At 36.5% G+C, this 25,980-nt stretch overlaps 1 protein-coding gene across 1 annotated transcript in view; it reads left to right on the forward strand.

The window, feature by feature from the left end:
• The window catches only part of LOC135088016 (protein Wnt-6), a 40,562-nt gene continuing 14,582 nt past the window's right edge, over window positions 1-25,980 (forward strand). The window contains exons 1-2 of the mRNA XM_063982899.1: window positions 1-262; window positions 20,490-20,710. Coding sequence (XP_063838969.1) covers window positions 201-262; window positions 20,490-20,710 — 283 coding nt within the window. The 5' untranslated portion in view covers window positions 1-200. The remainder of the gene's footprint in view (window positions 263-20,489; window positions 20,711-25,980) is intronic.

Here is a 25,980-nt window from a genome sequence, read left to right on the forward strand (position 1 = left end):
AGCGTCAGTCAGCGCCGCGATCTCCGGCCGGCAGGGATCCACGCGCGCAGACGCGGTTAAATTTTTGAAAATCGAACGCGTTTCAGAACTGTGCCTGATACCGAAACACGTATTCTTTTAAAACATGAGAATGCAGCATTATTCGGGTTAAATCTTTCACGTAAGTGATGTCGAGACGGGCAGGGCCGTGATGTCGAGCGATGAGGCCGTTTGTCATCGCAGCCTGTCTTCTGCTCCTTGCGCCCATCACTGACTCCTGGTGGTGAGTGTTTGTATACAACTTCAAAATTAAACAGTTCGAAACCACTTCAATCTTTTACTGACATCTTTACAACTAATTATGAGATCGCTCATTTATCAAAGCATTGGCAAATCAAGTTCTGCACAAAAAACTTTATAGAGTCACAACTCAATATCTTCTGATACATTTTTGGCAAATATAGCTATAACTTTTCAAGATTTACGGCCCTAATGATCTGTTTATTGATATTTTGTTCTCCTCAATCAACATTTTGGCTATAATTAAGATTTGAAGTGATTTGTTTACAAATTGGGTTTACATTTGGAAGCAATAGAGGAAATTCTTTATCGCTCAAGCATTTTAATTAGGAAAGAAGGTAAGTTATGTGTAAACATATAAGGCTTGTTCACACGTGAAGTATGTTAGTGGTTCAGCCTTGATTAGTTTTGGATAATGAGTAAACTTTTGCTAAAATTCTTCGGCATTCACATTTGTAAAACATCTTTTAAAATGTTTGTAGAGCTTGCTTGTAACGTTTTTAATACGAAAATATAATGAATAAAGGAGAAAATAATTATTTATTCTTCTATTGTAAGTTACAGTCACTGAAGGATCTCGCAAATACTGTGTATGTTTAAGTGAAGGAGTTAAAAATGTAGATCGTTAATAAACTTTTTGACACACCACTAAAACCTATCAATCACAAGAAACAAAAAGCTTTTCGAAGTAGTTTTTTAACTTTTTTTAAGTATACCCATATTACCCATACATACAACAGTCTGTAATACCCCACAAACCCGATTATACGGCGCTTGGTACAATTTCATACAGAACTAGTGTTAATGAGGCAATAAATAGCCGTAGCATGTACCTATTTATTATACAAATTAATCTTATTACGGAAGTTTTGTTTACGAAAATCGCTTGTGCCGGGTAATTTATATCGGTCCACGCTATTATATTGAACTTTTAGATAGGGGAATTCTTTTACACCAATTTATTAATCGGTGTAAAAGTATACACGTGCTGGTCAAACTTTGGATGTTTTGGCGCGGTTGGGTCAAGATGGGTGACCGTTTGCGAGTTTTGAAGTGATATTTCTTTTGGCACGAAATAAAGAAGGTTAATTACATCCTAAAGGATTCCCACACTCCTTGAACAATCTTACTAATTAGGGTGACAAGCATGCAATGGGACTTACAGCATTTAATTTACATAACAACTCATACCAGAACTTAAACGTAGACTTTGGGTACTGAGCATTTCAACCATTTTCCAGCAATTTCACAACAGGATTCAAATCGGCAACTGCATTTAACGCTTCAGTCCTCTACATGAATTCGAGGGCAGGTCGATAAGAACTCTACCAAACTCTGGTTCTACAAATCTATTACATACTAGAAATTAAGACTGAACAAACTATACCTAACTATAGCTGCAGCAGCTGATTTATGTAGAGTCGATGTATGTGTAAAAAGTATTGCATTGTTCAATCTCTGTGATAAATTTTTTTACAGAAAAAAGGGAAACTGAATCCATATTATTAATTACATGAATCAATTACACAAACTGAAACTAACAAAAGATGGAGGAACGGATGAGTAAATTTTTTTATTTGTGTGCTTATTATTTCGTCAGTACTTACGTAACTTTTTACTTCAACATTATTTTACTTCATGACATTGAAAAGGGGAATGTTTTCAAGGGTATAAAGTAAGGAACTAAAACGCGGCTTTTTGATATTTTAACTTTATCTCGAATGGCATTACGGTCGTTGCTTGGTTGTTTGTAAAAATCTAAATTACAGTGATTCAAATTGAATAAGGGACACTGGTAATTATCGCGTGACAAATGTCCGTGACATCCAAAAAGCACACCTAGTACAAACAACAGCACATCAAACTAATTACTGATACATCTTATAGAAGTAGTATTTAGGTGCTATTTTAAAACAAAAAATTATAGTTTCATGTGCTTGTACAGTACAGACGACGGCTTATCAAGCTACACACTGTGGCATCGTATGTTATTGAAATAAGGGCGAGTTTGCTACAAAAATGTATAGTCCAATGTGCTCTTACAATGCACCGATTTATACATAGGAAGCGCTGAAAGCTATAGTCGTCGAGATCTTTGTGCTGCGCTAAATTATCATGAACACTGCGCGCATTTGATCTACGGTTATTAATGACTGCGCGCGATTTAGTACTCGTTTTAGTCTGGTTAGGCCATTATATGGTTAACGGTGTGTGCCCAAGGTGGTGGTAGATGTTATACTTTACGTCAAACTTGCAAAAAGTCAAAAGATTGAATGAAAAAGGTGAAAATTATGTTTGACCAAACTTGAGGGACGAAAATCACAAAGAAAATATTTTTCTTCTCGACGACTCGTGTGAGTGTAACAAAACAACTACTACATGAGTCTGACATAACTTAACTGCTTGGCTGAACTGGTATTATTACTATTGTTTCGATATGAAGTCGAAAGGTCAGTCATTTGTTTTCTATAGATATTCAGGTGGATTCAAGTAAGCGGACTGGCGATAATTAATACAGTAATTTATTTTATCCCACCTGAAAATTAGGCCAGGACTTTCGGAGAGTCGAACTTTATAGCCATTAAACCAAAAAGCAAGATAAACTTTGAACTTTACTTTCACTGTCTTAATTTACATGAGTCTTTAAAATCCTCCGTAACAAAAAAGTGTAGCCCCCAATTATTTTCCTCCGCGGCTTTCCACGGTCCGTAATCGGCGTACGCGCCGACAATAAATTCGCCACGGATCGCATAAATCACTCTTGAAATTCAATAAAGTCATATCGGAGAACCACCTCGGTCGCTTTTAATATACAATTAATCAAGCCGAACCCTAAATTAGGAGCGCGCGCAAAAAAGGATAACCCACCTTAATGAGGTCAGAGTCTTGAAATTCATTGTAATTGAATTTGTTTGTATGTTGTCTGACTGTTGTGGGGTCAGTATTGAATGATTTGTCATGGTATTGACGCTGTCCGAAAGATATTTGAGAAAATATTGGCAGATTAACTTTAGTCTGCGACTTCGATCGCGTGAAATTCAGTTAGTCGCAGATCGTTATAAATTTTATAGCCAGTATGATAATCTTATAAACAATAATACTGTAAAGTTTTATCAAAATCCGTCCTGTATGTACTTATTGCGTGAAAGAGTAACCAACATAGACTTTTGCATTTTAATATTAGTAGGATTTTTTACTAGGCAAGTGCTTATGTACTCGTAACTTAATTTGAATAATGTGTTTTAATAATTCCATGTACGAATGTGTCCTATATAAAACGAACAGCCTACAAAAACCATCTCAAACATAATTTATTTCATAATCTTTACTCGACTCGTTCTCAGCTTTCATTTTTTATCTGTGACCGTATTTAGTTTATTGCTATTGAATATAGCGATTAAAAATATATTAATCGATTCGTAGATATTTTATTTTTGTATCGACGTGTGGGCGATGAACGAGTGTCTACCACACCCGCGACTACGGGTTTGGTACTAATGAACGGCTTGATTGCCTACCTATTTGTATCCATTTGGGTTTACTAAGCGCTTTACAGATCGGGCTTTTATTTGCGCCGAGCGTTTTAAAAAGCGAGCGTGCCAGCAACAAAACTGCTAAGCAGCTTAACGATAACTAAGTAACAATGTAATTTAATTACATATAAATATTTTTTTATGATTTACTACCCAACTAAAATGTACAAAATATACTTAGGACGTCCTAAATCTAACTGATGTGCTATCATCTTATTTTTGACTGTCTGAAAGCTTTGAGTGTTAAAATTTACATATTTTTCAGCAGAAACAGTTTTGTTAACTGGCTGTTGACTAGCATAAATACTAATAACACATTTATTTAATAATGGTGTTGATTTAAAAATCAATTTCTTACTCTATATTGCATATTGACGTGACCACGACCACTCTGCCAAGAGTGTAGCGACAAAGAAGAGAAAAAGAGATTGTATATTAAAATAATACATATTTACACCTTTGCAGTGATAGTTTTCAATGCGTGTTGAACAACTTCTTTATAGAGTTTCATTTGTTTTTTTATCAAATAAAATAATGCTCTGAATAAAATATTTACTAGCGGACAAAAAATATAAAGTTGACTAATAACTTTTTATTGCAAATAAACAAGCTAGTTAAAACCTAGATCAGTAAAAGAAATATAAAAATCAGACTGGTAATAAAAAAGATACAAGCATAATATGTGACGTCACAAGCCGCGAGCTTATACCACTTCTACCATTGGAAGTTAAGTGAGGTTTCAACGTGACAAGTGAAGTCACATTTAAAATCAGTTCTTGAGTTTATTCAGATCTGTAATAAAGAAAAACACTGACTAACAATGATAGAAATAGGAAAACCTATTTATCTAACTGGTATAATAGGTACAAATGCCAAACAATCGAAAATATCACCACTACAACTTCATTTCACGCACTTAGAACGAAGTGATAAATCCTCATCAGCCATCACCCAAAGCATGTAATCAATCAATCTGTATTCAACTGGAGATTCCCGCCAAAATGAAGTCATCGCAGCCAATCAGGGCGCCCTGTAATAAAGTCGGTGCCATTAGCCTGATGCACCTTAATAACTATGTCCGATTACTACAGAGTTAAAAGACTGAATAATTTAATTCTGGCCTCTTGTTTTTCCAATTTGTGTAAAAAAGTAATTCATTGACATGTTTAAAACTCTTTGGTGTTCGGCTGTATGGCTGTGTGCCTTTGTATTCTCTTGCAAAAAGAAAAACTTTTTGGTATTCCTTTATCAAACTGTCAAAACTGAGGTCATATTCTTGTAGTTCATGCTTCTAATTGCTTAATTTTAATTTAATCCAATCAACATTCGCGATTAACAAAAAAGAATCATATCGTATTATGCATTTGACCTAAATTGTACCATAAACTCAGCGAGTTTAGCATATAAGTGCATTTTCATTTCTTCTAACGAAAATAATGCCCGTTTTCACCATCAATCCCTAATTTTTAAGTGACCTTCAAAACAGGAATTTTGTTTTCATAGGGATTCATTTGTTGATTGATGGTGAAAACGGGCATAAGAGTTTTGGGCTTAAAGTCTTTTAGGTCTAAACCTTTTAAGAGAGATCAGTGAGTCCTATTGCTTGAGTGAAATCTTTCAACATAGTTTTCACGAGAGTTATGAAACGATATCAACTGTCTTATTAAAAAAGCTTTTAGAGTTAAAAACAAGTTCAACGCAAACCAAAAAATACGAAATCCTATCTAATATCTTGAACAAATCGTTCTAATTAATAAAAAATACTAATTTCGTATTTGTCATTTGGAATTGATATTAATTCAAATTCTTCGCTGACAGAATTTATATTTGCATTGAAACAAAGTACCACACGTTAATAGGTAGTCTCGATCCACCATCTGCAAGATTTATGATGTAATTAATTTATTTACTTCGCATTAAAGTGCTACCTACCATTCATTCTATTAAGGAGATGACTGTGTTTATACATCATTATGAATATTAACTGCTATAATCTGACTATTAATTAACATAATTCCTACTAAGATTATAAATGCGAAAGTAACACTGTCTGGCTGTCGGTCACGCTTTCACGCCTAAACCACTGAACTGATTTTGATGAAATTTGGCATAGAGATAGTTTAAGTCACGGGAAAGGACATAGGATGGTTTTTATCCCGGTTTTCGAAACAGGGACGCGCGTGCTAAAGTTTTTCTGTGACAGAAAAAAATTCACGCGGGCGAAGTCGCAGGCACAGCTAGTTTAACATCACTGCCTAATTCCGGCTGTAAGAAAAAAATAGATATGGTTAACCACAAAAAGAACCTTAATTAATTATTTATAGTCATGAAGTCAGTGACCTGTCAAAAGGTCAATTTATATTGTAAAACTTGTCGATTGAATGAAATGACGACGAAGTGATGACCATAATCATTGGTGCAATGAATCATCATCATCATTGAATTTTCAGCTTGACCGTCTGGCTTGGTGGTTCGCGTTACAAAGCCCGTTGCGATTGCAGGTTCGAATCCGGCTGAAGGCGAATGTTACTATAATTTTCATATTTCCATGAAATCTAAAAAAAATAATGAAGAAGAAAAGAGATTTTGCAGTGTTACAACAATAGCAAGTGAAATACAGTTAAATAAAAATGATTTGTCATTAAAACTTATTTGTACTTCATAGGCTGGGTTGCACCATCTTACTTTAACTTTGACAAACGTCAAAAATCTGTCAAAATCCATACAAAAAGCACCGGTTATCGTCAAAGTTACGGTCAAAGTTAGTGGTGCAACTCAGCCATAATGTTCAAAGGAGTTGAATCTTCTTTTGACTTGAGCTGTAGACTCTACATTCTTTTTTGGCGTCATCTTCTTTTATCTTCTGCTCTGACGTGTTTGTTTTTCTCAAAACAGCGCATTATTACCCATATTGATAAAGATACATTATTACATACGAGTAAGTAATACATTACGGATGATTCACAAAAGGCCGAGCCTGCGCATAACCTAATAAAAACTAATATGTATAGAGCTATCCATAACGTTAATAAAGACTATCTAATGTGTAGAACTGTCCCTTAACATACAGTTAATAAACACGGTAATATCCGCTTTTGTAACGCAGTCACAACATTGGATTCCAGTTTGTTAATGACAATAAAACTTGATAGATAACTCCATAGATGGACATTTCACTGTTCGCCTCTAATTGGGAATTTATAAGCAACTGAACGCATGAGGGTAGGGTGACCATGGTTACTTTTGAGGACAAAGATATTTGACAAAAAAGACAATTTATAGTTGAATAAATCGTCAATTCTATAATTTATTATCCTTTAGAACTTTTAAGAAATAGCTGTAAAGACTAGACTTTGTTGTCCAGATTTTATAATGATTCTACTCTGTTTCAGCGCTAACTTTCAAATATACGGAATACTTTAATGATTGACGAAGTTAAGGTTAAATACCGACATAAAAATTTAAAAGTCTACTTGATAGAAGAAAAAGAAGCTTTTGTATAAGTTACAAAGGTAGGTCTATCAATTTGACAAAGAAGAATAATCTCCGGTTAAAGAACTAAGAATATGGGCACCACACATGTAAGCGACCTGTTAATTAAAATATATCAGATTCTAAAGGCGTATTCATTCATACGCTATTCAAAAGCAAATTGAAAGAGTGTAAACACGTCTTTTATGAATCGGAATCTTTTGAGGGGATACGAGTTTGCGTTATTTATTCAAAGTTCCCTTTTGTTTGGTTTAATCTCTTATTGCTTCTGGAAATATTTACTTTACTGACACATGAATGGGATAAAAGATCAATGACTTTAGTTAATCAAATTAAAATCTCTATTATTCATAATTAAATTGACGCTTGTCTTAAACTTGTCTTTTCAAAGACAAAATTATCTTAACCACACCTAAGTATTATCTTATCTTTGTCTACGAAATGTTAATTATCAGAGGTCACCTAAATTAGAGATATCTTACTCATCAATGGAGGCTGATGATGACATTTTATGGGCAATGCAGACGCCGGTTTTGTCGGTGACCATATTTGTATATCGACTAATTTTTGTCTAAGTGTTATTGTCAATACGTGGGTATAAGTATAACGTACAATGTCACTTACAACCGTCGTTCTTCGTTCTTTTTTAACAATATTAGTCCCATAATCCCTGACTTACACGGTTTGATAGATAAAACAAACTTTGTACAATAAAGAAAGAAATATATAAAAGAGACGGCACAACTTATGCGCTTTGTCGATATTATAAAGCGATATCTTCCAAACAATCCAGATCTAACACGGATTTAACCTCCCGAGGGTTAGATTCGTCTAATCCCAAAGTTGTCTAAAGTTTCAAGTGTCTCCATCTCTGCCAGCATAAGCGATAGAGACAGATGGACTCGAAACTACATAAACCGCGTTAGATATTAGAATAGCCCTTCCATCGTCTGCGCTAGGCCTAAACCGATCCATTACGAAAGTGGACTTATCCAGCAATCGGCACCGGATCCATTAACTGTCATAGTTTCGATTTCGTATAATTACCGCGTTTTGATATAAATACTCTCACTTGTAACCGATCGGTTTTAGATTAACATATCAGTGATTAAGCTCTTCCGTGTATAAAATGGTTGATACGAAATTTGCGTCATTAGTTTAGACAGTATTTTATTGGTACCATATTTGTAGGAATAAAACTTTTCATAGAGCATGCTAGAAGGCCTTTTGTTTTTCATTTTTGTATTAAGAACGCGAAAATGAGAAAATTCGTCGTAATGGAAGGGAAGGGAAGTCAGTCACGACGATACTAGGTACTGCGTACAAATATTAGGGACTGTTTGGACCGCACAAAATGTAACATGTGGCTTTTAAACTTATTTAAATACCAACTAAGATACCAATTTAAATCTATGTTATGTTTACATTTATCAGAAAAGTAAAATTAGCAACATTGCAAATATGTTTTTCATCTCTCTGTACAAATTGTTGGCGCTCGACATCGACGAAAATGTATGGGCCATCTGAACTGTTTTCATGATATGAATCTACCATTTGTATGTTCAAAATATAAATTGTATAAATTTTAGCCTATATACAAGTATCAGTACGTGTTTGTAGTAAAAGTGGAATAGGAAAAAAAATTCATTGTTCTGAATTCTGTTACTTATTGTAAAAATTGAACGGAACCTCTTAAAACATTAAATTCTGCTTCACAGTTTCATCGAAGCCGGACGCTCTCAAAAACAGGTCACAATCGAACATCTACCTTCGAACTAAAACAATACACTTTAGACAAAACGTCAATCTCGCGCTAACGTTGTATCTCTATTATGCGTCGGAGTTAAAGCGTATACAAAGAGTTAACACGAAACAGCGCGTGTCTGTATTGACGGTTTGTGTTTACGCAGCTTTCAATCATTATAGCGAGAATAACATCATACTGTAATTGCATAGCAGAAAAGGATTATAAAGCTATTTTCAAGTCATTTTGAACTTAAGTGCCTTTAAAATTAGATTCAAGATTGCATATACGCAGCTAGATATAAATAAAAAAGTGACGATCGCTTCCAAATTCAAAATTCGTCAAAGAATAAAACTTTCAAAAACAGAACGCAACTGCTCCAAAATATGGAAGTGGAACTAGTTCATTTAACACGGAGCGATGGCCTGTCGCGCGACCGCCCGCGCATGTTTGTCGTGCGCTTAGCGGTGCCCCGCTAACAGCGTGTCGCTGCTGCAAAGACTAAGCTGAGCACTCAGAGGAGTTCAAATACAGACATAGGCAGGAAACTGTATTGGACGGCATGCATACTACAACCAGACTGTCAAACAATACCTGTATATAATAAACTAATACCAGAATCTTAGAGTACTTGCTTGACTCTAGAGTAGTAAGTAGGTACTGTAAGTAGAGGAGACTAATGCTGGATTTCTATATTCAATCCTAATCCAAATTATACGGATTTGGATTGTCAACTGTCAAATTTTAATATGTTTTTGGCCAAAATAACTGCGGTTTTTGATGTTTTAACATTTTTATATTGTTTATAAGACTATTTAAATAATATTAAAGTGTAAATGCATCGAAAATTTTGGAAATATAATCTAAAACTGAATTCAATTTGACAGTTGTAATCCGGATTTGGACAAGGATTGAATATGGGAATCGGGCGTAAGTTGAACAACGATTCTTTGTAAGACTGTTTAAACAAAAATAATTATAAACTGTGATATCCTTAAGCCTAGGCCGTTTAGATAAACGTATTAAGTACCAATTGTTAACTAGTAACTACTAGTAATTGGTTACCAAAACGGTTAAAAAAATTAAAGGTGCAGTTAGTACAAAATAAACTCAGATTTGGCACTAAAAATACAGAATTGCAATTGCATTTTTCACTTGTATTTTCGTAAGAACGCTTTTACAATGTGGGACAAGTACAAGATAGGCATATTACACATAATTTTGATGTTTTTATTCTTTGTCCACGTAACTCGGAGGACAGTGCGCGTCATTGTGCGTAGAGCTTCACCAATTATCGCGGAGGCCCATTATGGCTGCAAACGCGGCGCTAAAACGGGCGACAACCAATCCGAACGGTTTGTTGTACTGCACTTCATTTTATTTTATTGCTGCACATCATAAATGTACGGTAAAAAGTGGACAAACGCCACTCGGATCAAACGAGATTCCGTAACTTTATCTCTTATGGCTCTTATCGATTGGTAGTGGTTTTAAGGCGTTTCTGTAGTAAATAGAATTGGTTATTGTCAGATTCAATATATCAATAAAGATTGTAAATCTTGTCTGCCATTCATCATTTACTTAAATATCATTAGAATTATCATTCCTCCACATTACAAGAAAAAAAATAGAGATGTTACTTTCTCAGCAGTTTCAGGTATATTCAACGTGCTAGTTCATGATTTATTTTTAATTCTATCTAGCTCTAATCATAATAAAACTATGGAAGAATAACTGTATCTGAAAGTTAGACATTTTCAGTTCAACCAAGTAAGTCCACTAATACTTTTCCAGCGGACCTCTAAAAAGAGGACAATATAAGATTTGCCTTCGCACTTACGACTCTCGGCGCTTCAGGGAACTTCAGGGGTGGTGAGGCCAAATGTTTGCAAAACCTGAACGCAAAGAAACCTGAGGAGTTCTCGAGATATCGCGATGGTTAATACGGAGTGTAAATATTTTACCACTCGTCAAGACATTGTTAAATATCACTTACATTTTACTAACACTTACATTTTCACTATTTGAAAAGTGCTCAAAACAAAAGAAAATCAACTAAACAGATGTTACTTTGTTTCTGTTTTTCTTTTTAGAGTATAAACCAAGTGAATGAATAAGTTAATTGACAAAAAACAATCTGTACCTTTTGAATTTCGAATCGAACGCCTTCAATTTCCATCAAAGATTAAAACAACAGAAGGTCACCAAAACATGAAAAGCCTAACCTTTGCAGTCAAAAGTTGTGAACCCAACGCTAACGATATTTCGAAACATCGATACGCATTCCGTAACTTTCGAAAGGGCTACGACAGTCCAATTTAACCGACGACAAACATCAGGCATGAGCGACTATGATGCGCCCGCTAAACCGTTGCGACAACAGAGCTCATAGCGCATAAACTTTTAAAAGTGTTTGCTCTCTACACTGCGGGTAGTGATGCGCAGCTGAATTTAGGCTCGGTGAAAATATCGACTCGAATTTAAAAAAAAAAATTTTTTTTTTTATTTATTTATTAGGTATATACTACAGTTGACAATCGAGTTTTGTTAGTAGTTACTTAAGTACACATGGTTAGTAGTTAAGAACTAGATTGACAACCTAATTGTATACACACAGCATGATGAATAGCGACACAGACAAAATTAACACAACTATAACATAATTAATTTAAAAATCCATTTATGCATGCTTAAAACAAAACATCGAGAGAAGCTGCATACTACGAGTAGTCACTTGATAAAAATAGGAACATTAAGGTAACTTACAATTTTTGCTTGCTACAAGTTTTTTTTCGTAGCAGGTCTTTAACAAAAACTTGAGAGTCGAGATCCATTTGTAAACTATGAAAATGGTTATGAATAAAATCGTTTAAAAATTAAGTGAGCTCTGGAAGTAGGATAATCACGTAGGATATTTGTGTATCGAAGTATTTGCTGGCCTATTTCCACTTAACGAATCCACACAACAATCGAATAATGCATCACTACGCCGTGATACAATTGTGACAACTCTATTTCCTAAATGACATCCCTATGATCTCATTCACGGAAAACTCGACCTTCCTTTCACAATTTAGGGTTGAAGTTTTATTTTCATGCACAACAAGAGTAAGTGATGTTAAGATGTTTACAGTTACATCGTCATGTGGTCGCTAAGCGGGCGAAGTCGCGAGTTAGCGCCTCGCCTGGTGTCCGCAAACAACGTCATTCATTGTCACCCCACTCAATGCCACCCTTCCGGTTGTGAATAGGCCACAAAAGGGCTGTTAAGGCTGTGATATTTAGAGTTTGGGGTTACAGATGCTGTGGAAAATTTCTGTAAGGATAATTTTCCATTAAAAATTTACACTTTTAATCTGTACGAGGGGCGGCTGAAAAGTTTTGAGCCTAAGTATCTTCAAGTGCTATTATTGACTCGCTTTCAATTTATTTAATTAGCCAATAACCTCCTTAGTATATGTACAAAGTTTCATTTCATTAGCGTCATCACGCTTTTAGTAATTAATCAGTAAACATCATCATGTCTCAGTCATCCGCGCAATGTACGAAATCGAAGTACACAGTTGTCATAAAACTCCTCAAAAAGAGGAACAAAACGCTGACGGTAACATTTGAAGAGATGTCTACAGTTTATGGGGAGTCTGGGCCTTCATTTGCCATCATGAAATATTGGATCCGATAGTTCAAGCATGCCAGGGAGTCTCTAAAAGATGACCGCAAGTCAGGGCGGCCAGATTTCGCCATTAACGAATAAAATAATGAAAACTTAAAAAATCTTGCTTTAGAGATCAGCGAATTAAGTTGTGACAGATAGCTGAAACCATAGGCATTAACAAAGAACGTAACGGCGATATTTTTCATACTCATTTGCACATGAAATAGGGGTGCGCGCGATGGGTGCCAAAAATGCTCTCGCCGCTCGACAACCAGCGTCGAGTCACAACTTCGCAGGAGTTTTAGGACATCTTTGACCATAATCCTAACAATTTTTTTTCTCACATTATCACTATTGATAAATAATAGATCCGGCAGTACGATCTAGAGTCAAAATAAGAGTCACTGCAACGGATTCAAAAGGGTAAACGCCGCCGCGGAAATTCAAAGTGGAGCGATCGACACCTAAGCTCATAGCCACTATTTTTGGGATTGTTGAGGAATTTTATTCATTGACTACCTACTTAAAAAAAACTACAATAAACGGGGATTATTATGCTGTACTGTTGATAGGAGTGCGTCAAGTGGTTGTTGAAATATTAAGAGGCAAACTGGCGAAAGGAAATCTGTTACTGCAAGACAATTCAACCGCGCACACCGCGCATGTTGCATGGCTTACCCCGGGTAAAACTGGATTTTAAGAAATTAATCACCCACCACACAGTTTAGTCCAATTCTCTAGCTATTTTGTCTAATTCTCAAATTGGAAAAAAGACCTCCAGGAAAGAAGATTTTTGAGTGACAAAGAAAGGAAGGCGGCGTTAAAGGCTCATTTCGAAGGCAAAGATTGCGAATTTTTTTTCAGTGGGTTAAAAGCTCTTTTACACAAATGTAAGAAGTCCGTTATAGTAGAGGGAGATTAAATAGAAAAATATATTTTTTACACTTTTCTATCGGCATTTTTAATACCCTAGGCTCAAAACTTTTCAGCCTCCCCTCGTATATTATAACTCAAAGGTGACTAACTGACAGATCTATCAACGCTCAGCCCAAACCACTGGGCAATTTGGCATGCAGGTAGATCTTATGACGCAAGCATCCGCTAAGAAAGGATTTTACGAAAATCCACCCCTAAGGGGGTAAAACGGGATCCACGCGTAGGAAGTCGCGGGCGGTCGCTCGTTTTGCCACATTTTCCTTCTGTTTCCCGTAACATTTTCATTGTCATTAATATTAATTTATATTTAGCTCAAATTATTTAGTTTTCTAACTCTATTTTTACTTTGTTCTTTTCTATCTTACTAAAAATGAAATAACAAAACCAAGCTCTCCAGTTTGTAACATCGAATCATGTTCCTACTTCACCGCAACACTGTCACTATCATCACACAATTAATGACATCTTCAGTCTCGCCAAATGCCAGTCAGTTAGTGCGCTCGACCCAGCAGACAATAGTATTGTGGCAAATATCACTGCGTGGTCTAGTAATCGCGAGAGGAGTGCCAACTGGCGGTGCGGTGACGTAGGTCATGGATACTCATGGATGCTTCCTCCTATTATATTGAAAATTTATTGATATAGGTACTTATTGTGAGGGAGGGAGGTTGTTTTTGGTTTGACACTAAACCTACTATTTTTTGTTCAGTTGTTTTTCTTTTCTTACGGCTTTGCTGCTCGAATGTAAAGACATTCAGATGGATTACGGAAGAAGAACAAACGTAGCACAGTATATTCAGACCGCTGCCGCGCTGATACCATTTGACTAGGTACCTATATTGATATCGACATTCTATTTTTTGTAAATCGATCTCCTGAAGAAGATTTATGAAGCTGACGTATGATCAGGTCTTAATTTTATGCTTCACAAGGGATTCATTATAAATAATGATATTTTATTTGACTTAAAAATAAACATATTATCGAGAAATAATTTTAATGATAATATTTTATCGTCATGACAAATTGTATAAAACCTCTTAATAACTTGTCATTAAAGCAGTAAGTATTTTAATTAAAAAAGTGAAAATATTTATTACCACCACTTGAACTTAGTAGAAATCTAAAACGACAATCATTCCATTTTAATCGGCTATATAACTAACCACATTTCACTTGTAAATCGATCCAAGTGACAAATAGATTAATTTTTCCACCGACGTCGCTCCATCATTACCGCGCTTCCTCCTCGCACTCACCAGATGGTGCTTTGAAGAATAATTAATTGACATACAACTTATCACTGCTAATTTATACGTCTGGATAGACAGCAACTGTCGCTGGTTTGGCAATTTTCCATTTAATTATCAACCACTTAAATTTAAACCTTAAGTTTACAAGATAAGATTCAAAGTTACCTGGCGATGTTCTTAACTTAAACTAAAATCTCCCTGCCTCTAAGAAACACCTAAATTGAAGCCAAAATAAACTGAAACTGTTCAATGACGTATGTCGTAACTGTGTCTCTAAATGCGATGTTTGACAAATACCTAAATTCGACGGCAGACGCAAATACACTAAGTGGGTCATCAGTGTTTGTGCAAAAATGGGCATGTCTGTTAGTAGTTTACGAAGTAACTGTTTCGTTTTCTTTACAATCTGCATGGATGATGTTAGTTTTGGGCATAAAATCACTATTTTCGAAGCCAATGCCAACCTGCCAAGTGTCAAGGTCAGGAAACGTATAAAATTTTCCGGCACTGCCTCCAAATATACAGGGTGTCCCGTAATGTAACGTCAAGCCGGAACTGGGTGTTGAGGCAAGTTATGCTGGTTATCAGAAAAATATAAAAAAAAATCTATGTGGCATTTTGTCAAAATAATAGGCATTTAAAAAAAATCAAAAAATTCTACTCCCGGTGACGGTCTTTTTACTCGTGTTGCCACAAATCTTCACTTTTTCCAAATTTTTTTTTTGTTATGTAACCCTGAATAATGCTTCTCTAAATTGTTATCAAAATTACAAAACCAGCTGCTCCAGCTTGGATGAAAAAAATACATTATTCCCAAAAAAAAATTCAAAATAAAAATTTTGGCCAGTTTAAACTGACTGTACTGAAAAAAAAATGTACTACGCGATTGTGGCAAATGACGTCATAATTTGGCGCATTTAGTAAGGATTCCAAAATGGTATAACACTTGGTAAATGTTTGCTGTAATTGTCGACAATTTTTGGTTTTTTGGAAATAGTCTCGTTTTTAACTTTATCTACCTTGGTTAAAAATTATTGTTCTAATGTGCCCAAAATTCAAGTTTCTGTGACTGACTACCGTACAGTCAGTCACAGAAACTTTTATCACCATGACAGTAATTAGTAGTTGACATACTGTGACAAAAGTCACCCGTGCGCGCGCGCCTTTACTACCTGCTCTGCCTGCACTTGTGCTTGGTAACAGGGATAATAAGGATAATAAGGATATTAAGTTTTGGTTATGGATACGGTTACGGATATTAGAATAATATTATACCGGTTTCGGTTACGGTCACGGATATGAAATCATTTCAGATTATCCGAAAGTTTCGGATAATTTCGGTTACGGAATTATTAGAATTTCAAAAATGTAGGTATAATACAAATAGCAAGATGCTGCGTGAGCGTGACCCACATAGCTACTTTATGTACTAACTAAGACGACACCTATGTATGATAAAGGTAAAACAGGCTGGCATATTAGATGGTGCCAGCGAATGCCAGACAAGTTGGTAACAAATATTAAGATTTAAGGTACAATTCCAAGACGGGCCGCAGACCGCAAACTGCAAAACTATGAAATCGGCAGCGCGGCATTGCAGCTGCGGCGTGTATACTGCAGATTTCATAGAGTTTTCTGCAGATTTCATAGAGTTTTGCAGTTTGGAATTGTACCCTTAGACTCCGCCTTTATCCGAAACTATCCGTAACTTTTGAATCAGTTTCGGTTACGGTTATGGATATTTTTTTATTTCGGATATCCGATAGTTTCGGTTACGGTTACGGATATCCATAACATCCCTGCTTGGTAAGATGGCCCTCTCCGTCCCGCTCATACCTTTTAAAATGGCTTCCCCACCTCACTTAAGCCAGAAACTTGAATTTTGGGCACATTAGAATAATATTTTTAACCAAGGTAGATAAAGTTAAAAACGGGATTATTTCCAATAAACAAAAATTGTCGACAATTACACCAAGATTTTACAAAGTGTTATACCATTTTGGAATCCTTACTAAATGCGCCAAATTATGACGTCACTTGCCACACTCGCGTAGTACAATTTTTTTTCAGTACAGTCAGTTTAAACTAGGCAAAATTTTTATTTTGATATTTTTCTTGGGAATAATGTATTTTTTTCATCCAAGTTGGAGCAGCTGGTTTTGTAATTTTGATAACAATTTAGAGAAGCATCATTCAGGGTTACATAACAAAAAAAAATTTGGAAAAAGTGAAGATTTGTGGCAACACGAGTAAAAAGACCGTCACCGGGAGTAGAATTTTTAGATTTTTTTTAAATGCCTATTATTTTGACAAAATGCCACATAGATTTTTTTTTATATTTTTCTGATAACCAGCATAACTTGCCTCAACACCCAGTTCCGGCTTGACGTTACATTACGGGACACCCTGTATATTTGGTAGAGCGGGTATCGAAACTTGGGAGAGACTGAAACCAAAGATACTCGTACTTATTAAATTGTATATTTCACTATATAAATAGTACTTTTTTTTAAACGCACATAAATTAAACATGCGATTGTAAATCCCGATGCTAGTGCGCAAACGAGAGTCGTCGCGGTGTCAGCGCGCGCGCATTCACACGCCATTCGCGCGGATTGATTCGCCTAATGCGCGCGCAGGTAATGACCGATCTGATATCGATACTATCGAAATATCGACTCGGGTTGGCAGTACGATTTATCGATAGTATACTTTGACTCTGGATAGAGTCAATCGTTGGATATCCCAAATTCTTTGATCGCTCGGACATTCTCGTCGCTCGAACTCTACGAAGAAATGGTACTTTGTGGCAAGTTTTGCAGAGCAATTCAGTAGGTATATTTTCAGCTGCTAAGTTTTAACATCGCCATCGGTATAAAATGAGTTTCACTCTAAACTTATGGATAAGTTTAGATAACTAGTACAAGTGTGCTCACTCAGGAAGGGTTGAAACGTGGATTTTTTTAAATAAATAATAATTATAGTAAAATTATTCTCTTATAGTCTGAAATGAAGAACCTACGAGTACCTATTAGCCGATAATTGCAACGTTTATCTCCCGTTCTTCTGTAACACTTTTAAATAAGTCTGCGATCTTATGTATTGTGACATCTATCGAAATATCTGAAACTTATCACATCTCTACATAAGTATGTAGGGTCTCAACTTTGTTATTTTCAAATGTATCATGATCTCTTAAGGCAGCGTGTTGAAATTCATATGAATGAATGTTTTAACGGGTTAGAGATAGACAGATTGATGTTGAGTCATGGTAAGTTTACAAACATAAACTACTTTGTAAATTATCTAATCATGGAATATAACTGAGAACAAGAAATGAAAAAGATGCCTGGCTATTCCTAGGTATGGTTAACACCAGATAAAATTAATAATGACTTAAAAAACATAAACTGCAAAATTTTGATTGACACAATTTACGTGGGCTTATTGCTAGCGATCTCTTCCAGACAAATTATTGAAGAAGACAGTTGTTTGAAATAAAACGAGAAGGCGGTGAATAATACCAAACTATAAACCAAAATTCGACGAACCTCTAAATCTTTTTAGTTTCTCTCTATCCGTCAGCACGCCACGTAATCGGCCCTTAATTCATAAAATATGAGCGGGTAGTTGTAAAAATGTTTAGTACTGCGTCACTAACGTGTAAACAAATCAGCGCGAAAGGCGCGGTATTATGAAACCGCGCGTAAACATTTACGAATGGAGGGGTTAATAAAATCATTTTGTGCGGTTAACTTGTAATTCACAGCTACATTGCGGCCGTAATTTAGAGCGTCTTGACGTTTACTGTTGTGGGTACTCGCTTTTTAGGGTTCCGTACAGATTTTGAAAAGGATTAGGTACACTATGTGTGTCGAACTTCATCCGAAGCTAGAGTTTGTTGTTACAAATAACTCTTGAAATGAAAGAAAGAAGAAGAAAGAAATATTTATTACGATGAACAATGAAATGACACAAAGATGCTTTGTAAAATTAATGGTTTTGTGATGGCTAATTTTGAAAGGTCCAGTAAATAATGAGAAATAAGTTTTACATTTAAGTCATACGAGATATCAAATGAAAGGGGTTTTGATGAAGATGTTGAAATATCAATTAATGTGTTTTTCATTCTTTAGAAAAATGTACGAAAAATACTAGTATGTACCACTATTTTAAAACTTGAACGAACAGTGAGACGAGAACGTGCGGAACCCTCCTACACTATAGTATAATTCACACATGTCTATTTTTTTTAACTAGTAGTACCGTGAAGTTCGATTTGTTGATGAATTATGTGCATACCGACATGTTTCGCCTAGAACACGTACACATGTGCGGATATTTTTAATCCGTTTCGTGTCAGTCATTTAATGTCAACATATAATTACCGGTGAATTCATTGCGTAAGCTTATTAATGGGCCGAGCGAAATAAATTATATTCGGGTAATTGCGTTTTCTTACCACACTTTCATGTAGCAATTTTGACAAGGAAAAAACAGCGGTATTTTCGTTGATCTGAGGTTGCACAATCGAATAAACAGAACAATCGAATCGCGTCTGTTCAACGTCATTATCGATGGAACGCACTAATTCCTGCAATACGAGTAGCATCTGCATCGTCAAACTGTTCTACGGAAAATAATCAATCAGCTTCTATCAATTCCCGGTTCCCGGAACATAGTCTACAGACACGTCTAAATTTATTCCGAGTAGCTTCGCACTACATTCTGACAATGAACTCTTAAAGTGTAAACAGTGGATCTCTCGCCGCGTCCTGGGCATCGGCTGTCGGCGCTCGCCGTGTCGGCCAATAAATCGATACATCGACTAATAGCACAACTCTACTCGTAGTGAGTGAGTCGAATTTTACGACAGCGATTTGGTAACATTCCGATTTTGAAATTGATCATAATTGGTGCAGTGTAACGGGATGCGGAGATTGACTTTCTTGGTCTGAATTAAAAGTCAATGCTAGTCGATTTGGGTAATGAACTGTCGCTTATTTGTAACAATTAGTATTTATATCTATACAAATACAGATTTAATAATAAAACGATGAATATGCGTGAAAATAATGTTACAGTACTCAAAAAATTAGAACGGCGTTAAAACAAAAAATGACAACATCGTTCGTTACGTTCCTTTGGCTCTACATGTAGCGTTTTTAGAGACACAGTTCCAATTTACTAAACGACCTCCCCCTATTGCACAATTTATATTTATAAGTATCACTAATTTATTAGAAAACGAAAGTTATCTTTTTCCAAACAAAACAAAACCAATACGATTATTACAGCATACAAACGCTGCTAAACTCCAACCTTTTAATACTGCCCTGACCATACCCATTTTCAGTAGTAGATAAATAATAGTACTAATCCATAAGAGTAGCGATCACGGACCGGAAGACGTAGTCAACCTAGTGGCAAGGCCTCCCACTAGGTTGACCGACGATCTGGTAAAGGCGCGGGAAGAGCCTGGATGCGGGCAGCGCAGGACCGGTCGTTATGGAAATCGTTAGGGGAGGCCTTTGTCCAGTAGTGGACATCATTTGGCTGAAACGAACTGAACTAATCTATTAATAAATTTGTTCCAGGGCGTCTGGAAGCGCTGTGATCCTCGACCCGCGCATGGTGTGCAAGAAGAATCGGCGCACGCGCGGCCGCCTCGCGCAGATCTGCCGCAACGAGACCGGGCTCGTCAAGGAGATCACCAGGGGGGTCACCTTGGGGGCCACCGAGTGCGCCCACCAGTTCAGGAATAGACGGTGGAACTGCACCACGCAGAGACGCAGCATGAGGAAAATACTCATGAGAGGTCAGTCTTTGACATTTCCTATTCGATGTCTTCCGAAAAGACCTCTAGCTCATTCGGGATTTGCCGCAACCAGACCGGGCTCGTCAAGGAGATCACCAGGGGGTCACCTTGGGGGCCACCGAGTGCGCCCACCAGTTCAGATATAGACGGTGGAACTGCACCACGCAGAGACGCAGCATGAGGAAGATACTCATGAGAGGTGAGTGCTTATTGCGCCTTGCTTAAACGAACAGACCGCCCTCGTCATAAATTTGCCAGAGAAGACTCCAGGAGCAAGCCTATGAGTCAATCTTCCCCTAGCGTCCTTAGGATCTGCCGCAACGAGACCGGGTTCGTCAAGGAGATCACCAGGGGGGTCACCTTGGGGGCCACCGAGTGCGCCCACCAGTTCAGGAATAGACGGTGGAACTGCATCACGCAGAGACGCAGCATGAGGAAGATACTCATGAGAGGTTGGTATTTCATTTTATCTACGAACATACGAGTCTTCTGCTAAAACACGAGCCTCGTGAAATAAATCACCAAAGGCACTCCAAGAGCACTACGTAGGACCCTTAACCTTTTTTCCTAATTTTATTTTCAACAACCATTCTTCTGATTTTCTACCATCCTACAGGTAGGTATATCGTCTTTACTGTCTGTACGACATGTACGGGTATATTTAGAAAATAATGCAAAGAATATTTTTTAAACATACAATCAAATTCAATGATGAAACCTCGCTTTTATTACCCCTAAATTGATCACTCAATGTCGCACCAGGATAATATCTTACAATACGTACGACTTTTACAACTTATTCGCGAAAACCGCAGTATACAGCCACACATTGACCCGGTGAATCACACGTAACCTTTTGCGCATTTATTATGTGTGCCAACTATACAATGAGGTGTGGAAAGTCTGCTGAGTGATGAATCGGCTATGAGGATGTGGAAATTACGTGACAATATTCACTTAGTATACCTACAGCGAAAAGATTTTGACCCTAGTCAAAAGCTGAAGCTGTTTATTATTGTTACGAGGCTAATTTGACCTAGGTTTTTTAGGTTAAGTGCACCAACTTACTTTAATCGAAACTGTAACAATAACCGGAGCGTTTTGTATGGAGTTTGTTAAAGTTAAAGTAAATTAAAGCCTTTTCTGACTTCGACAACTAAAAAACGTTTTTCATCTGATTTATAAGTTCCAGTAGGTCACAATGAAAGTTTTGGTTCATCATTTCAGTGCTTGAATAAATGTACCATTTTTTATTTCAATCTCAGGAAAACTGTGAAGCGGGGATGTATGTAATTATTGTATTGTCTTAATAACTAAGGTATTGTGTTGGCAGGGTGCTCAGATGCCCTCAATGTGCGAAGGGGTTTTCCGCGAAGATCGGCTACGTAAGTCATCTTCAGGCGCACCAGCGCCGCCAAGATAGTTAAGAGTCGATGTGGTCGCCATGGCCGAAATCGTTCGGACAAACCATTATTATCATCATCATCATTATGTTAGTAAGCTTATATTGTGCTATCGACGGATTTCACAGGTGGCTACATTCTTTGGCTCGTACGTTCACTTGAATGAATCATACGTGTGACTTGGGATACCTACGGCTATAAAACGTGACCTTTGGGATTTATATGTGCCAAGCCCCATAAAACACTATTATCAAGAGATAACATGTCGTACTGTGGTTTGAGGCTGACTACCTGCGCTTTATTTAGACATTGATTGGGTATTGATAATTATATGAACTTAGTTTTTTTTATCCACCTGTTGTTGCGAAGGTTTAAGTTGAAATAGGCTTTGCCTTTGACTTTGGGGTAGAAAAGTTCTTGAATGGTAACCACAAGCTGGAAATCGTTGTGTAGGCAGGTCTCCCACTAGAGGGACTGACGATCTGGTAGCGGGAAATGCCTGGATGCGGGAAGCGCAGGACTGGTCGTGGAAATCCTTATCTTGCCTTTGTCCAACAGTGTAAGTCCAATAAGTATTTCATTTTTGCATTAAAAGATAGATTTCCAAAGTTGTGCTATCTCTGATAAAATTACCTATAGGATTTTTTTCAGTAGTTAAAGGGTGAAAACGAAACCACTGAGTAAGTATTTTCATTTCGTTTAATGTCCGCAATCAGCATAGATATACCTAACAGTATTTCCTAAACCACAGTTATGTCCTGAGAGACAGTAACCTACTTCATGGTGACAGGGTTCATGGTGATCTAATTATATTCTGTAAGACCTTATATCTACACTGTGAAATGCAATAAAGCATTGAGTATTGAGTACTTTGTTGGCGATATCCCTGCAAGCAAAGCACGGGGCTGTTACTAGTCTACCAACATTAGTATAGATAAGTTCATCAACTCGGCTCCGGCCGCTACCTGCGCCTGCGCTTATTATTCCTGACAAAAGAATGCAAAACGTGTTAAATCGCGCTGATTCGTATCGAACCTAATTCGATTAGCCCAGAAGAGTTGATTTTTATGCGACCGCTCGTTTATCTAAATGCGCCAGTTTAGTGATGCCCCATATTAATGCACAGTTTATCGATAATTTTATAGAACATAATTCCTCGTAATATAAAAAAGTTCTAATTAATATACCTATTAAAGGCCATGTTGCATGGCAATGCAATGGCAAAAGTTTATGCACACAAATGTACTGATTGATGATGAAGATAAAATAAAAAAAGTTCATCGTGTATAAACGAAAATATTTCGCGTAGATACGTTTTTATATTAAAGTGCATTTAGATATAGCAAAAAATTTTAAATCAAACTGTTGTTTATTTTTTGGCAATATTATAAATAAATAATATAATTATAAACATTTATTTATAACATTAATTTTACATTCATAGTAAATAAGTTACTGAAATTCTCGTCTATAATTTAAATTATATCGATCGAGACACAACACTAGTGACCCAACCATTAGTTGTCGACGTGCATTCATTTGGGACTCATTAGCGTAAATTAAGTGGTATTTGTCAAAATTTCGTCCGCATACAAAATATTTATAAACGCCACCACCCCGGGCTTTTAGACATTCTTCAATAAATTATCCAGCTGGGCCCACACCTTTTTGGCGCATATAACCGAAAAAAAAATCCAGCGATTATAACATACGTACCTATAATACATAAATTACGCAGATATTAAATGTCAACGCTTATTTTTACGACTCTGTTGGAATATCGACAGCCATTTTACTAATGTAAAATACATTAATTAAATATTTTATTGCTGGTCATGATAGCTTAATTCGATGTTTTTGTTTTTCGTTTAGGATTGTTTAGCGAAACGTGATCGGGTTATCAGCTTAATGAATTCTTGAGCTTCTAAATCCTGGCTGGAGAGATAAGGCCAGAAGTCAGTTCAATACGAAATTAATTATTTAAAAAGTAAATCGGGCTGCGTGGGCGGCGGGTAAGGCCGGGCGGGGTGAGGGACGCGGGGGTACAACAAATTAGGTTAAAAGCCTATAAATTGATGCGAACAGCGATGGGTGGCGCGGGCGCAACGGCCTACAGAGCTGAATTAGTCCCGGATTCTTTATCACTTGGTGACAAGAAAAAATAATGCATACAGGCTGCTCTTACGCATTCAACTTTTATTCATCTCAATCCATAAAAGTCTACTTAATATGTGGCAATAAAAAAGTAATTAACAGTGTATGTAAACATTACATAGATGCCTGCGGTTGAAAATAGAAACTTCAACAGAGCAATTAGTGATAAATACACGGTTTTATGTCGGTTTTAATAAAACGGATTAAGTAGCTCTACACTCATATTAGCATTCATTTTATTGCCCATTTATATTTTATTACAGTTAAATTGAATATTGTTAACTTAAAACGTCCTGTATATCAATACTCATGAGAAAAAATAATCATCGTTAATTGGCCCCCTTCATTAGTAAGTCCGTGCATTCTTCGGTTCGTTGTTTTTTGGGTGTCAAATCTTTATCAATGAAAAAAGATTTCATTCTTATTTAAATTTTGTTATCGGAAATGTACAATCCAATGATTGGTGAGCGTTTAAATTGTTTCTCTTAGTATCTACAGTAATTACTTTAGAGGCATATTTACGTTATTTCAAAGGGAGTAAAATTTAATTACTCTCATAATCGTGACATTTCAAAAGTCCGTTATATTATCTCGTCGTGTGTTTATATTGCAGTCGTAAATTATATTCTCTTGATAAACACTGCCCTGGTTCGTGTCTGACGTGAAAGGTTAAAAATAAAAAGCTCCTTAGAGGTATTAATTTGGATATCGACGCAACATAAAGTTGGATCAAAACAAAAACTGAATCGAACACGACAGTATCAGATCGTAAATACCCCGACACCTTATCTGGCTAGACTCGACGCCGAAGCCGATTTCCACTTAAGACAAAACAGCCTAATTAAGCTATAAACAAAGCCACAAACACGGTCCCCCAAAATATTGGGGAGTCAGACCTTACTCGTATACTAATCTCAGTAGGCCATTAACTGTCGACAGGTCTCAGCGAGAGGTCCCAGGGGCCATAAAGATTACCACACGATAACGCGACTACTGGACCCAACGGACCTCACACATGCCCCGAGATCGCCACATAAATACCGAGGAATGGCTTCATATCGACAAAAAACTCAGCGATAAATTTGGCGCCCTCACCACGTAAATGTTCTTAATTATAGTGTAATATCCGGGGCGCATTCGAATATTATCTAATCTGTTCACTCTTTGCTCGATACCCGCACAGCGGCGCGGGCGACGATCGTAACTTTGTCGATATCGATTATTGGGTTAGGCGCAACACTAAATGATTAACATAAAGTTTTACTTATAAATGATGTTTCGACGATTCGGTTTTGAGTTTAATTGAAAATTTAAAGTCAGATTCAGTGATCGCTAAGTGTTATGGTAATTTTTATGAGTATGTGGAGAAATATTAAGCTTTAAAAACATGTAAAGGGTTCTGAAAGAGGTTTACTTACATGTTATTATAGCAACATGATAGATTCTGTTTCTTGCAAATATAAGTCTGTGAAGTGAGCCTCTGAGACACAAAACTTTGTTTTTCGTTTTATTTTGACCAAAACATTTGATATGCGATCTGAAAAGGAGAGCTTATCTCGGGTAATGGCTACTATGTTATAAATTATGCTCCATAATAAAGTCGGATTTTAAATGAGTGTCTAAATTAACCTTAGTTTCAATTCGCCAAACGTCGTGTTTTATTTTTAAGGCGATTGTTTATTTACAAATGCAAATTATGAATCATCTGGTTTG

This window comes from Ostrinia nubilalis, chromosome 3, assembly GCF_963855985.1.
Source record: "Ostrinia nubilalis chromosome 3, ilOstNubi1.1, whole genome shotgun sequence".
Classification (NCBI taxonomy): domain Eukaryota; kingdom Metazoa; phylum Arthropoda; class Insecta; order Lepidoptera; family Crambidae; genus Ostrinia; species Ostrinia nubilalis.